At 38.1% G+C, this 15,462-nt stretch overlaps 1 protein-coding gene across 6 annotated transcripts in view; it reads left to right on the top strand.

Moving 5' to 3' along the window:
• The window catches only part of LOC143642843 (ankyrin repeat and sterile alpha motif domain-containing protein 1B-like), an 887,705-nt gene that overhangs the window by 337,132 nt on the left and 535,111 nt on the right, over positions 1 to 15,462 (top strand). For all 6 annotated transcript variants that reach the window (XM_077111726.1, XM_077111725.1, XM_077111727.1 and 3 more), the window contains exon 9: positions 5,068 to 5,211. In XM_077111726.1, coding sequence (XP_076967841.1) covers positions 5,068 to 5,211 — 144 coding nt within the window. The remainder of the gene's footprint in view (positions 1 to 5,067; positions 5,212 to 15,462) is intronic.

Here is a 15,462-nt window from a genome sequence, read left to right as displayed (position 1 = left end):
TCTGTCCTCAGTCTCCCTTCTGACTGCTGCCTCCTTCCTGGGTTCTGCCTCTCTCCCTACTCCCTTTCCTGTTCTGTGAGGCTGTTTTCCATGGGTTTTTTTGTTTTTCTGACAGGATAAGGGACAGCCTTGTCTCGTTCTGTTGTCCCTCTTCCCCACCCAAACATCACTCCTGTGTCCTGGCTGCGTCTGCCGCCCCATGTTTGTGCTTTTCCTTCAGGGCCTTGGGACATATGTGGCAGCATCCTTGGACTTTCTCTACTTCACCATCTTTCCAAAGACATGCATTAGAGAGTTGTCTAATAGGGATTAAAGGAGCTCTGTGATCTTGTTCCTGAATTGTATGCACATGAACTGCATAGACTTACAGACTTTTAGTTTAGAAAAAGAATGTAAAGGCATTCTGATTTAACTGTTGCATCACAGAACACAGAAACTCCTTTGTGGCCATCCTGAGCATCTGTGGGCCCTTGGAAGACCCCTAGTGACTAGGAACCTGCTTTCATGGTGTGGGAGAAAGATAACAGGACCTAGAATCACAGGTCCTTTGATTAGAGTCTAATTTCCCCTTATAAAATGAGCTTGCCATCTTAGCATTGGTCTCTTTACTTGGAACATAGGAATATCCCTGACCATACTTTATTTGGCTGTTGTATATATGAAAATATTTTATGAACAGTAAGTACCATTATCTCTCTCACACACACACGCACACACATACACACGCACACGCACACACACACACATGCATGTATTAATGCCTCCTTACAGGGAAATCCCATTTTAGTGTTGGATTGATGTAATTATTTTAGGAAATGTTTTTCTTCGAGTTCAAATTTGTCTCCCAGTGGTGTGTGCGCATTGTGTCTATTTTGTCCTTTGCAACAATGTAGAACCATCCCAGTCATTCGTCTACGTAATTACTGTGTTGTAACCAAGAGCGCTAACAGGCTGTGTGTGTGTGTGTGTATATATATATAGGTTTATTTTCTATGGAGGAATTTCATGACATCTGGAATTTTAGGCAACACAGTTGGATCTCTAGTAGAAAATTTAAAAGGCGTTCACTAGAAAGGAAACCATTTGAGTTTAAGTGTTTTCATGCAGCTTCTTTTTCCATATATAATTGAAGACTTTTAGTTTGACAGCATCTTTCCCAGGCATCTCTAATTGTAAAGAAATCAAATGGAAAATTATGGTTTTACACAGCTAATTTAGATACTGTCTTTAGGGGGCAGTGCTAAACCATTGATAAATGTCTTCCTTTCTGCTAATGCCACTGGAATGGTTAATATAAAAATAAAAATAAAATAGCAATCATAATTTTTGTATAGAACGGTATATACCCCTTAATATTAGTCAAATTCTCTAAGTAGTCAAAGGAAAATGAGAGTTTGAGGTTCATTCATTCAATAAATATTTAAAAAGTTCATTATGTGCAACATATTGTGAAGAGATACAAACATGAATAAAGCAATGTGTGCTTTTAAATAACTTGTTAACTAGGGTTAGCAAGCCACCCATGGGTGTGTGTGGGATGTGTGTACGTGTGCATAACTCCTTCATGCTAAATGACAGTAGTCGTATTTATTGATCACTTTTTATGTGCCTGTCACTGTTAAACATTTCATTTAATCCACATATAGCCCAGTCAAGTAGGAATTATTATACCTACTTTGCAGATAAAGAAATTTGAAATTTAGTAGGATTATGTGATTTACTCGGTCATACAACTTTAAGTGGCAGAGCCGGGACTAAAATGTGTATCTGTTTGACTTCAAAAATGCTCTTTGCCACTGTGTCATCTGCCACCTCGAGGAAATATGAAATACCATAATGCCCACATTCGCACAAAAAGCTATAGACATCCAGAAGAGGGGGGCATCATTTCTGTTGGTGGGAAATCTGGAAAATTTTATATCAGGTATGAAATATGAGCAGCGTTTGAAGAATCAGTGGGATTATAATAAAATAATAACTAATAGTGGTAGTTGGTCTTTATCCAAACCTTATATTATGTTCAGATACTTCATATTCATTAGTACAATTAATTATCAGGAAAGACCCCATGACAGAGATTCTACCATATTATTTTCCCATTGCATAGATAAGGCAGGCAAGGCTGACAGTGGTCATGTCTGCTGAAAATCACACAGCTACTGCGTAGGAGCGTTGCGACTTGAATCCAGGACCATCTAATATTCAAGACTAAACCCTTAGGCAATAAAAGAAGGCATGAATAAGAGCATGGGGTGTATTAGGGAAGGATACATACTTTTACTTAATTATAATCTGAGGAAAGTGTAATGAAATAAGAAAAAGAACTGAAAATAGTTTGACTGTAGAAACTTGGAGCCAAATTAAGGAACTTGTGTACTATTTGCTGTGCAATGGGAAGTCACGAGAGGTTTATAGCAGGGAGGAGACATAAATGGAATTTTTCTTTGAGTAGGAGAAAGAGACAAGAAAGCAAAGTCGCCTGAATTAATGGATTGAATAATTACAGCAGCATTAACAAAAATAGAAAATAACTGATATATCTACAAAATGATAATTCTCAGCCAAGAATGCAGTGGTGTGTAGTGCCATATCATATCAACTTGATGTTCAAACTATTCCATGATCGTGAGCTGGTGGAGGAGATGTGTGTTCGATGATTTTATTAATCCTTGTATTAAATGATTGAATAGATGCTTTCACTAGTTTAAGATTTTAGACTTCCCAAGAATTTTCGTCCAGAGGATCTGTAGAGTTTCAGAAATTCCTATGATATCCCCTGTTAGACAAATATGTATCACTTTTTTTTATTACTAATTTGGGAAGTGTGTATCTTATAAAAGTATGAGCACCAATTCCAGAAACTTTCACTAGCTGCCTCAGAGTACAAACTGTTCTCAGGAGAGTCATCTAGCAGAAACATACGAAAAATGTGATTCTTTGATTTAAACTGCAATTCTAGAATTGCAGAAGAAACCTGGGTTAGAATCCTGTTTGTGCCACCTACTGATTCTGTGACCTTGGGTTTTACTTGACCTTTCTGTGCCTAAGTTTTCCCCTTAAGTAGTATTTGTCTCAAACAGTTGCTGTGTGAATTAAAAGAATTAATGGACAATAGTCATATAACCCTATGATACACGGAGGAAGTGCTCATTAGTTGGTGGCTGTTCTGATTATTGTATCTTACATGCAGTAACTGCTTGAGGGAATATTTCACAATTTCTTAGTTCTGATAATTGTAAAGGGAAAGTTAAGATGTGAATGTAGTAAAACTAACTTTTTTGAAATAAGAGAAATAAGAAAGCCTTCTGGGTTTTTTTTTTTAAAGCAATAACTTCTTTTGGGAGTGGGAATGCTATATGCAATCCAATAAATAGTTTATCTAATAATTTCAGTAATCATGATATGTCAGTATCATGCTGAATACTGCATTCTGACAATGTTTACAAAAACTTATACGGATGGATTTTCTGTCATTCTTTTTGAGCAGTCTCTTGAATATGGAATTTTTCTTCAATTCCTAAAAGATTCCTTGCATTATTTCTTCAGTAATTTCCTCCAATTTTTACTCTCTTTTTAATTTCTGGAACTTCTGTTGTTCAGATGTTGGACCTTTAGTTTGATACACTAGTTTTCTCAACTTTTTCCCTCCTTTTTTCTTTTTGCTCTATCTTCTAGGAAATTTCCTTAGATTTGTTTTCCAACCCTTCTGTATATCATGCCATTCTTATTTCATGACTGCAATATCTCCCATTTCTCTATTATTTATCATTTTTTGTTTATGATAGTTTCTGTTTTGCTCTCCTCTAGAGACCTCAAATATGTGATGATTCTTGGGTATGTTCTAATTAAAAAATTAGACAGTTTACTTTGTTGAAAGATTGCTTCGCAGTAGGGGTTAAAGAACAGACCCTCCCACTTTATTGAGGACAGAGGAACAGAGAGATCTTGTTTCTTGGGGGTTGATTTCTCCATAGAGGCCAATATGTTCTCTCGGGCAAATATGTGGGTTGGGTATCTTCACTTACTACATAGTTACTAACTTCAAGCCTGTGTTTCAGAGAGGCACCCTGTGTTCACAATACAGATTCTTAGAGCTCCTCATTGCTTTGCCTCAGCCTCTCTAGACAATGAGCCTCTAATTTCTTTCCAGGGCATGAAGGTTAGTCTCCTGGCTGGGTGAGGGAGGAGATGGGTCTGGAGGTCCAGCTGCTTCTCATAGAAATTTCCATCCTGTTTCAGTTCCACCTGCCCCTGTACCTTCACAGGTAGCTGTTCTCTTCTGAGCATGCCGACTCACGAGCTTGTCTGCTTCCTGGTCTTACCTTTTTTAGGCAGTTTGCTTTCAGTTTTTTCCTGAAGCTTGGTAATACCTACCCATCTGCTTATCACTGCGCAGAAGTTTACCGGGCAGCTCTCCTTTGCTGGCAGCACTCCTGTTCTCCTTGTCCTTGGGGTTCAGCCATTTTAATCCCTTGACTGTCATTTTAGGGGGATTTGGGTGGTAACAAAAGTAAATATATGTATTCAGTAGGAAAGACCCACTATGAATTTTAAAACTGTTACCCATGTTATATATACAATAAGTTTTATTAAGTTCAATTTGAGTGACATTGTGAAAAAATGGGTTATATAGCTGTTCCTATTTCAATAAGTAGTCCCATGTCATTCCTCTGGTTGCCTTTTTCCTTAATTTTATTCCTAAAAATACATTCTTGATAAAGAAAATCATAATGTTTTTCTCATTTGTTGCTGTTTAAATATTTTCTTTGGTTATTATCATATCCTGTTCTTTATTATAAACCTTGTATCTTTTTTGTTTGTTTGTGTCTTTTGGTGCCCAAACCCAGGAACCTTGTATCTTATTTTATAAGCATGTTTGCATTTATTACTTTCAACATTAAATTGAAAATTGCATGCTTATGAATGGATGTGAGGTTACATAATAACTATGGCTAGCAGTAAGCTGATTTTTGCCTGCTAATATATACCACAAGCAATTTATATAATGTTATATATATCTAAATAACATTGATATAGTATATTTATGTACTATAAATTTAATTGCAGAGAACATCATCTACAATAAATTTGTCACCAGGAGAGGTGGAAGACGATGACGAGGACGGAAACTCCTGTGGGCCGTCTGGGCTCTGGGAAGCCCTGACCCCCTGTAATGGATGTAGGAACCTTGGTTTCCCGATTCTTGCACAGGTAAAGGTCTGCTTTTGTTATGGTACAAATGTAAAACTGGTTGCTTATGTTCCTAAATAAATCTGAAACCATCCCTCTCTTCTAGAAAATCTAGTTTCTATCTGACTGAAAAAGAATGACAAAATTCAGTAATTCAGTTAAGGGTCGTTTCAGATAGAGTGAATGAAATGATTATGTAACTTGCTGTGTTTGTGTGTACCTATGCAACATGTTATTCATGTAATAATGTGGTTGTCTTATTTTGATTATAATGCTCGTTCCAGTATAATTGTATTCATACTGTTATACATGTAATTAATATATTAATTATGAGGTTTTAATATATGTGGTTAGAAAGATATCATTTTTAAAGAATGCTGTTTTGAAATTAAATCACAATTTATGTTAAAATAATACATAGTGGTCTAAAGATATAGTTTCAGTAAACTGTACTAGGGCTTTTATAAATCATACCCAGTGATTTTTTTTCTTAGAATAATGGAGACAGTGTTGAATATAGTGCATCACAGGATTTTGGGGTACAGTCTAAAAATGGGACCAGAACACTAAAATATTGACAAAAGTTTGAAATATTTGAAGTTATTACATTATTTATTAAGTCGATTTTAATTCTTTCTTACCAGCTTCAAATTTCTATTGTGTGTTATGGACCATAAGCCCTTAGAGAGTTTCCAGAAATGAGCAAAATATTTCAAACAGAGTTAAGGACTTAGAAGCGACAATGAAAACAGCTCTGCAAAAAGATGAAAAAAGAACTTAATACAAAAGACAGTGCAATGGTAAAGGGTTAAATAGTGTATGACAGAAAATAAAAGATCTACGGTAACTGGACAGAAGAGTGTTATATCTAAAAATTTTTTTTTTCTGTTTTGTAACAAATGTCAAGCAGTTGGGTCTAAGAAATCACATTTTTCACATCTATGCCGCAGAGAATTTGATCACAGCCATTCAAATTCCAATAGTAATTTCTTGTGTCAAGCTGAATAAGATAATCAAATTGGCATATAATGCTTAAAATAGGCTTTCACCTTGAACTATTAATAGAACTTCATGGCAGTTAATCCTAAGCTTTGTAGAATTTTTACCAAGATGTATTGGACTAGGCTTTCCAAAAAGATAGAGCTCATGTTTGTATAGATTTTTACCTCATATATATTTGGGAAAAGGGGAAAGGAAATTAATGCATATAATAAATTTTATTTTATTAATATACTCTCATCTGCTTAACTGAATGCTTTTACCATTTTTTTCTTATAAAATTATCATCTTTGTCAAAATGGATTTTCTGATCATTATCTTGCCTTCTATCTTAAAAAGTTGAATTCTTGGAACAAAGTATATGTTTAGTTTTAGGGCTCTTATATAACAGATCACTCTAGTAATCAAAGGCCATCAATAATTATGACTTTATCAGATTCTCCATCTGCTTACAAGAATTTACTTTTATTATTCTGTTATTTTTATTAGGATTGTTAGTACTTTGCTTTATTTTTTTTGTGTGCTGTACGGCAGGGTCACATTTCACTGTTTTACATTTGAGTATCCCCATTATTGCAGAACCATTTGTTGAATTTTTGTTTGTTTGTTTGACTGTTTTTTTGGAAGGGCATGGACTGGGAATTGAACCCGAGTCTCCTGCATGGCAGGTGAGAATTCTACCAATGAACTGTCCTTGGACCCTCAGTACATTGCTTTTTGTTTACAGGTTTTTCACTATAAAAACTAAGGTTTAGGCATTTTTCATTCTACCATTTTTCTGTGGGGACTGATACCACCTCAGTAAATTTATTAGTTCCCTAGATATTCTGGATACTAATATTTTACTAGTTACATTTACTACAAAATGTTTCCTAATCTGCAGCTTCTCCTTTTGTCTGAATTTGTGTGAATGTATATGTGTGCGAGTAATACTGTGCACTTTTTTTCAGCTATCAGATTTGAATAGTTTAAGTAGTTGGGAAATAATTTTCATATTCTTATTTTTTGTTGATTCATTTTATCTAGAATTCTTTTTAACATAAATTCCAAATATAGCTCTATATTTGTTTTTTACTTGTCAATATCTAATTTTCCTACGACTTTGTACTGAACAGTACCTTCTGTTCCTTTATATTTCATTCTGGTGTCTTAGATTAATGTCTGGAATCTTTTTTATTTTTATTTTCTCAACCACATAACTCAGTTTTGATATTGTTACACGTAATATATGCCAGGGAAAATCCTTCATTATTACATTAAACCTATTAGCTGACATGATTGCCTACATTTTTCATGTATATTTTATAATTACTATTACTAAGTTTTTAAAAAATATCCCTATTGAGATTTTGTTCTGCCATTAAATCTATAAGTTTACTTGAGAAGCAGCATCCTTTTTCACTTGATTTACTCTAATAAACCGGGAGTGGGACATATCCATTATTTTAGTCTTCCAGCTTCGATTTCTTAAAATTTTCCCACCATACAATTTAATTCTTAAATGTGTGTAGACATTTTATGGTAGACAGGTGTCCTTTAGCAGGTATATAAATATTCATATTTTACAATAAAATTACATTTAATGTATAATGGTTGGTTCCTTTTAATATGGTTTATTAAATTTATTATGATGCTGGAGGCATATCAAATGCGGATTTTTTTCCTTAAATTGCAACAACTTTGAACTCATTATCTGAGTTCAAAAAATAAATAAATTTTTATTTATTACGTAGGATTTTCTGGGTATCTTTTTCATTGTATTACTTAGTATATCTTACTGTCTGTTTAGAAGAGGTGAGAGAATATGTTTTCCATTTTTTTAAAAAAAACTTTCTTTTAAAGAACTGTAAATTTGTGAAAGTTTTGCCCTTGGAATTGTTTATGTATAAGTAGTACATTTATTTTATGATTAGCTGTGAGTTCTCAGTAATATTTTGAATACTTGGAATTTGAAAACCAAAAACTTAACCTATAAAATGCTTTTAAATATGAAAGAATTACAAATACTAAATATAACAATATTTTTCAGAAATTTAATTGAACACATTAATTTTCAGTTTCCTTTTCATATTTTGAAGACAAGTTTTTCAGGCCTGAACCATCCTTACAAGGCCATTAGAATTCATTAAGTCATAAGCACTGTGAACACAGGGCCTAATGAAAACCACTCTACCTTTCAAGGAGCTTTTGGGATCAGTGCAATTAGTGTAGTGCTATGCAAATTTTACGCACCCAAATGTATTCGATTGGAATAAATTATATTTATTTCACTTCTATGACCCTTGATTTAATTGGATTCAGCAAGCATTTATCAAAAATCTGCTATGTTCCAAGCATGGTGCTGAGCTGGCGGACATGAGGACTGTGAGAGAATGCAGCCAGTTGGACAAGACCACCTTTTTGGTTCTGGATTATGAAATGATGCGATATATCACTTGTAGATTCTTCAACTGAGCTTTCTCACTTGCAAAGTGAGAACATTGGCTGATCCTATGGACCTTACACTTCTAAAACTCTATTTTTTGGGTTTAAAATGCACATGCAGTTTTTGTCTAGATTTTTAAAGGAGCCTATTCAGGCTTCATCCAGAAGTTTTACTGCCCTGGAGAACACTAAAATTGAATGAGCAGGCAAAATGGGCACTTTGGAGTTCATGTTAATAAATATTGTTATGGTATTTTATTCTTCTAGTATGATGAGATTATTGAAGTTTCTGCCAGGAACAACACCTTTCAAATTCGTGAAAATTTTCTAACTAAAGTCAGGGGATTAAAATTATTGGAAAAGACTAAGCAGATTTAGCATAAATAGAGCTGCTTTTATAGGGTGATATATTGGGTATCTTTGTTTAGATATCATGAATATGTCCAAAATATAAATACAGTATTTTTAAAAATGTCAAGTCTATTTTCCGAGCAGCTAAGTAAGGCTTAAGTTGGATAACGAATGAAGGGGCTGGGGAAATGAAGGCCTTTTTAGAAAGACTGATTGGCTTCAAATTTGTTTCTCAACACTCCTGACAGGGGTAGTAACAGTCACCACGTGTTATTGCCTGCGCCGCACCAGGTATCTCCCACGTGTAATCTCCTGTGGTCAAGCTGACCACTCAAAGGAGGAAGCGGTTAACCTACCCATGGCTGGATTTGTAAAACTGGGAGTTTTAGAAACTCTGTAATATCTTGCTGTTTTCCGGGCACATGGATGGTTCAGTGGTAGAGCACTCACCTTCCATGCGGGAGATCTGGGTTCCATTCCCGGGCCATCCCCCTCCATCTCCCCCCCCAGAATATCATGCTGCTTCCTATCTTCATTATATTTTTCTGCTTCCCATTTGGTTGTTTCTGTTATCTATTTTGAGGTTTTGGAAGAACTTGCTTTGGCTCTAAATTTAGGATCTTAATGGATGAGAATATTTGGTGAATGAGTGATCTTCAGCTTTTAATTTTGTCGTCCATCCATTCATTAATCTCACAAACATCAAGGGAAGGGAAAGTTATTAAGGGTAGCTGAGCGCTTGCCATAAACTGCTGCTAGTTTAGTGCGCCCTTCCTCTTCGTAGAGCGTGTGCTGTTCTAGCAGAGACTCTGAGTTGGGGAATATATATTGCAGATGCCGCATTTCTCCCCAGTCCCAGCGATGTCCACTTCCGCGCCGGGCACAGTCTCAGCGCCCTGTGGGCTTTTCCTGGAGGACTTCGGGAGGGCTCTGAAACTCTGCTGCAGTGAACCAGTCCTGCCGGGGCTCTCACTTGGGGGGCCTGAACTGGTGGTAGCTTGCCCTGCCACCCCTTCCAGTTTTTTGAGATAATCTAGACACTTTGAGGTGAGGCTCAGTTTTCTTTAGGACACCTTTTCCCACCCGCAGTGCTCCATGGTGCTGGAGGAGAATGTGAGTCATCCTTCCCTGTCATTTGGTGAGGAGACAGCCCTCTCCCGGGAGTTCTGCCTTTTCCCTTGCTTTCCCTCTGGGCTTCCGCCTTGGGTTGGGAGCCTCTGGCATCTATGCATCTGCTTTCGGAGCCTTTCTTTTGCAAGGCCGATGTGCAGGATCCCACTGCGAGCTTCTGGAAAGAGACCCGCAGCTCCTCTGTGCTGGACGTACCCCCTGAAGGAAGGCCATGCATGTGGCAGCTGCTGCAGCACCGTGAAGACCCTTGAGGACATGTTGGAAGCCCCTGCCAGGGCCTGGCCAGCTGTGCCCACCCCGGGTCTGGTGAGGCGCCTGCATGCGCTGTGCTTCCTCTCCTGAGTCTGAAGTCGCGGCTGTGCTTGTTGTCACGACCTCTTCTGCCGCCCCTGCCCCTTTCTGCGTGTTGCAGTTTGTGTCTGTGAGAGTGTGTGCTTCCATGAATGCATCAACAGGAGCTACGTTCGGTTCTCACCCCTTCACCAGCATGACCAGAAGAGGTGGCTCCAAACAGCTCAGGATCCATGTGGCGGCTCGACCTGATTTTATGCTTGTCTCCATGGCAGTGCATGCACTGTGCCTGGGGCAAGAAGAAACACACAGACACTGCTCCATGCTCTTCTGTAAGGGAACACAAGAGCTCATAATATAAACACGCAGACACTGCTCCATGCTCCTCTGTAAGGGAACACAAGAGCTCATAATATAAACACGCAGACACTGCTCCATGCTCCTCTGTAAGGGAACACAAGAGCTCATAATATTTGAGGTCCTCAAACCCAATCCCCCATGTGATGCAGAAATTCCCCCTCTAGTACCCACAGTGGTCATTGTAGTTTTCATTTTGTTTAGCAATTCCAGTGCCATCCTCATACGCTTATTTCATTTCACCAGTGAACATCCCTAAGCATTTATTTTATACAGTCGCATGGGTTTTCCTGCAGAATTAATTCCTAGAAGTAGAACTACTAGTCAGTGTGGTCTGTGAATTTTATATTTTGATAGCTACTAACACACTGTGCATGTGCACACAGGTCTGCCATTATTATCTACAAAAATCAGTACATGGAGGGTAAGGAGAGACATTATAGCTCAGATAAAGGATGGACTTTCTAATAGTTAAAAATGTCCTTGACCTAGCACGCTGTCTAGGTTGGGGACAAGTGTTGAAGAACAGACTGGATGGTTAGGATGCTGTAAAGACACTGTAACATTGGCTCTGAGGTTAGAGGAACTGAAAGATACAGAATCTCTGAAATGTAGCCTTGGGAAACACTTGAGAAGCACTAGGGACCCCCACAATGTGGCAATTTGGAGGGTCATTTGGGCCTGTGCTCTTTCAAGTGCAGTGCTTTATCCAGGTGGTCCGCAGACAGCATCAAAGGCTCTACAGGACCATCTTGGTTCCTCTCCCAGAGCACCCCCACCCACCTCCTCAAGTCTCCACAAAGACTTGCCATCAGACTTGTCCTCTCCCTCAGAGCTGTGCCCACTGCGTCTGCTGCTGGAATGGCCTGTGTACAGCTGTAAGCTTCCATGGGTGGCCTCAGGAGGCCAAGGAGGTTTTCCCAAGATGCAAAAAAGATCTTCATTTGTGTCTGAATGGGGGTACAGCTGAAGCAGTGAGGGTAAGCAGTGGCAAGCCTCAGGCCTGTTGTTTTTCACCATCACGGATGGGTATGGTGACCACTTCGAGGAAAGCAGCCAGGTCAGCTTGGAGCTGGCATTGGCTTGTGGCCTCCTCCCTGGGGGCACTAGCACGTCTGCCCTATGCTTCCCGGGGCCGTGGTCTGGGCAGCAGCATGATGTTAGGGAGCAGGAGGCTGGCCCGGGGTGTGCCTGGTGCAACCAGCTCAGTCCCTGTGCACGTGGGTCCTGACAAAGCTGTGCCCAGACACCAGCACATACTTGAATGCCCTTCTCTCTCTCGTGCAGTGTGGCTGCAGGTTTCTGTGGGAACTTGCCCTCTGGGCCGCTGCTTATGCTTATCTTAACCAAGTCAGCACCTCTGGGGGCCCTTCACCCCCTCCTCATCACATCTGCAGGGTGTCGTGGGTTCCCCTGGCCTGCTTCACAGAGCAACCGAGGACAGAGTGGGGAGTGTCCTCCACCTACTGTCGGGGGTAACCTGGCATCTGAACCCATGACCCTCCTCACACACAGAGAGGCTGTGGCTCGCCCCTGGGGGGACTCGCTCAGGATGAGTCTCTCCTTGAGCCTGGCACACCTACCTGTTCACAGCCACCTCTGCCTTTTATTTTATTTTATTTTTTTGCATGGGCAGGTACCGGAAATCAAACCCGGGTCTCTGGCATGGCAGGTGAGAACTCTACCTACTGAGCCACCGTGGCCTGCCCAACACCTCTACCTTTAGATCCCCATAAAAGCTGCGCATTGCAGTCCAGCTGCTTGAATCCTTTTGGAGCTCCACCACAGCCGGTCTCTCCCTGCGGCTTTTATTCTCCCCTGCCACCATCTGACCTGCCCCATGGTGAGCACATACCCCGCTGTCCCTTAGCCACTCCCCTTCAAACCCAGTGCTGCTGCACGACAGACTCCAGGACCAAACTAAAATATTTTCAAAGTCTTAGTTCATACTGGTAAATTGTTTTCAGAAAGGGTTAGGCAAACTCTCTTTCATTAAAATATGCATACCTTCTATCCAGCATGCGTAATTGTAGACATTTACCTTAAAGAGATAATTTGGACAAGTTGATAAACAGGTTACTACAATATGTTTATCGGTGTTTACTGTAGCAAAAAAGATCATAAGCGAGATTAATGTCTTACAGTAGGGAATTGGTTAAATAAATTGGTTATGGCAGAGTACTCTGCAGCCATAGATATGGTTATGTAGTTCTTTATTTATTGACATGAAAAGATAACAATGGCTTTTTGTTCAAGAAGAAAAAGAGCAAAACAAACAGATTTCAAATTCGCACTATAAATGTGATCCAATTTATGTAAAATCGTCTGTGTGTTTGGGTATGGAATTTTGTTCAGTGAAATGCTTAAAGTGCTTGTCTTTAACTGCTGTAAATTTTATTTTCTTCTTGATTCTTTCTGCTTTTATTAGGACAATTTATTATGTCTATTGAAATAAAACATAAAGCTATTTTTAAGCAATGTTTATTTTATAGCCATGAAAAATTGCCTGTTTGATACACCCTCAAATTGGTGTTGGATTTTTAAGCTTTTCACTTGAATTTGTACCCTGACTATACAGTCAAGAGAGCCTTAAACATCGTGTTTATGCTTCTATTTTTTACCCACTGTCAGACTGTGTCAACTATACAAGCTCTGAGAAACTTTGCCAACAATTACAAATGATCAATTCAATAAGGTTATGGTATCTATTGACATAGAAATATACATGACCATAATAACATATATATATTTATAATTATAGTTATAGTTTTTGTTTTAAGTCTTTCTGGTTTTATGAGAAGTTTTTCTTTCATTTGAGTTCCTCTTGATGTACCAATAACAATTTTTATTGGTCTTTCCACAGTCCTTATACCTTAGTTTCCATTTCAAGACTATTCTACTTACCTTGTAGTTAGCAACAAACCATATTACAGTTAATAAACAAACCTTTTAAAGGTATGCAAGTGGGTCTGGTGTTTTTCAAAGAACTAATTGGCCAGGTAGTGGTGGACAGGATACAGTGTAATTTTATTTAGATGCTTTTAGCTGAAAAAGAGTTCAGATACACGAAATTTCTTGAAAGCAATTTTGTGCCACGTACATATATTTCAGAGTATTTATAGGGCTCCATCAGAGCACTGAGTTAATTACCTTGTCTCCAGGGAAACTGGAAACATTGTCATTGGGCCTGTGGACTCTCAGGATTTTCTCAGAAACAGTTATCAGACCAACAGTGACAGAATCCCTTTTATTTGGCCTTATGACTATTGTGAGTAGCATTTTGGCAAAAATACCTCCATTTTCATGATTCTGATAAAGTTTGTCTGAAATTCCTCTGGTTATGTAGAAAACTGCATCATTCACATTTACCACATAAAAATCTACCTGAATCTTAGGTTAAGAGATTCTTTTTATGTAAATGTGGCGACTTTCTGTGTATTTCCTGTTAGAACATTCAAATTCCTATATAGTTAGTCATTAAATATTCTTAAAATAAAACCTTGCTTCCTCTGTTCCACAGCAGAGTTTGTATCATTTGATAAATCACTTAACCTTCCTGGGCCTTATTTTTCTCTTCCTTGAAATTGAGATGATTGCTTAAGTATTTTTTGGCTTCACAATAATTATAGTTTTGTGATAGGGGTTTAACTTTTTTCCTCTGTAATAAAACTATTATATACTTTGCAAATACTCTGAACAATAGTAATGAGTCAAGGTATAATTCGATTATTAACAGCTCTGGGACTTGTATAATTCAATATATACTCTTATTCTGTTGCTGAATTTCTTCTTGCTGAAACTTTGAGAAGAACCAATGTTTAAAATGTGAAAATGATGAGATATTCAGGAAGACAGACATATAATCGTATCTAGGTTCTCTGTTACATTGGGGGTAAGTAGGGCCAATGCTTAAGACTACCTGTTTGAAAATATGGATTAAAGATTTTAAACTCAGTTCAGTTGATAATGAACATGATTGTAGCAGACAGAATATGTCCCCTAAAAGACGTGCAAGTGTAGTCTTCAGAACCTGGAAATATGTTGCCTTACATGGTAAAGGGACTTTGCAGTTGTGTTCAAGTTAAGGCTCTGTACTATGGGGGGGAGGCTATCCCAGAGACCCAGTGTAATCCCAACCACCCTTACAGGGGATTGCAGGAGGGCAAGGTCAGCTCCATGAGGAAGTCCTACCATTACCCTGAATTTATTCTCAATGATGCTGATTTTAAACTCTGACATCCAGAACTGTAAAAGAATATATTTGTGTTAAATCACTAAATATGTGGTAATTTGGTACAGTGGTACTAAGAAATCAATACAGATTTTGATACCTGGAAGTGTATTGCTATTACAACAAATTCCTAAAAATGTGGCAATGGCTTTGGAATTTGGCAGTAAGTTGAACAGGAATTATTTTGAGAAGTGTGATAGAGGAAGTCTAGGTTGATTAAACAGACTATTAGTAGAAGAATAGATGTTAAAGATTCTGCTGGTAAGGGCTCAGAGGCAAGAGATGAGAAAGGGGTAGAGAAAACCTTTATCATCTTAGAGAATACCCAAATCATCATAAACAGAATGTTAAAGGTGCTTCTGGTAAGACTTTAGAAGGAATTGAAGAATATGTTATTGAAAACTCAAGGAAGGGGAATACTTATTATATGGTGTCAGAAAACCTAGCAGAATTGCTTTACAATTATGTAGAAAACGACTTGTAAGCGA

This window comes from Tamandua tetradactyla, chromosome 7 (assembly GCF_023851605.1).
Source record: "Tamandua tetradactyla isolate mTamTet1 chromosome 7, mTamTet1.pri, whole genome shotgun sequence".
NCBI classification, from domain to species: domain Eukaryota; kingdom Metazoa; phylum Chordata; class Mammalia; order Pilosa; family Myrmecophagidae; genus Tamandua; species Tamandua tetradactyla.
Note: the sequence above shows the minus strand (reverse complement) of the source record. Positions and strands in the feature narration are given on the sequence as shown.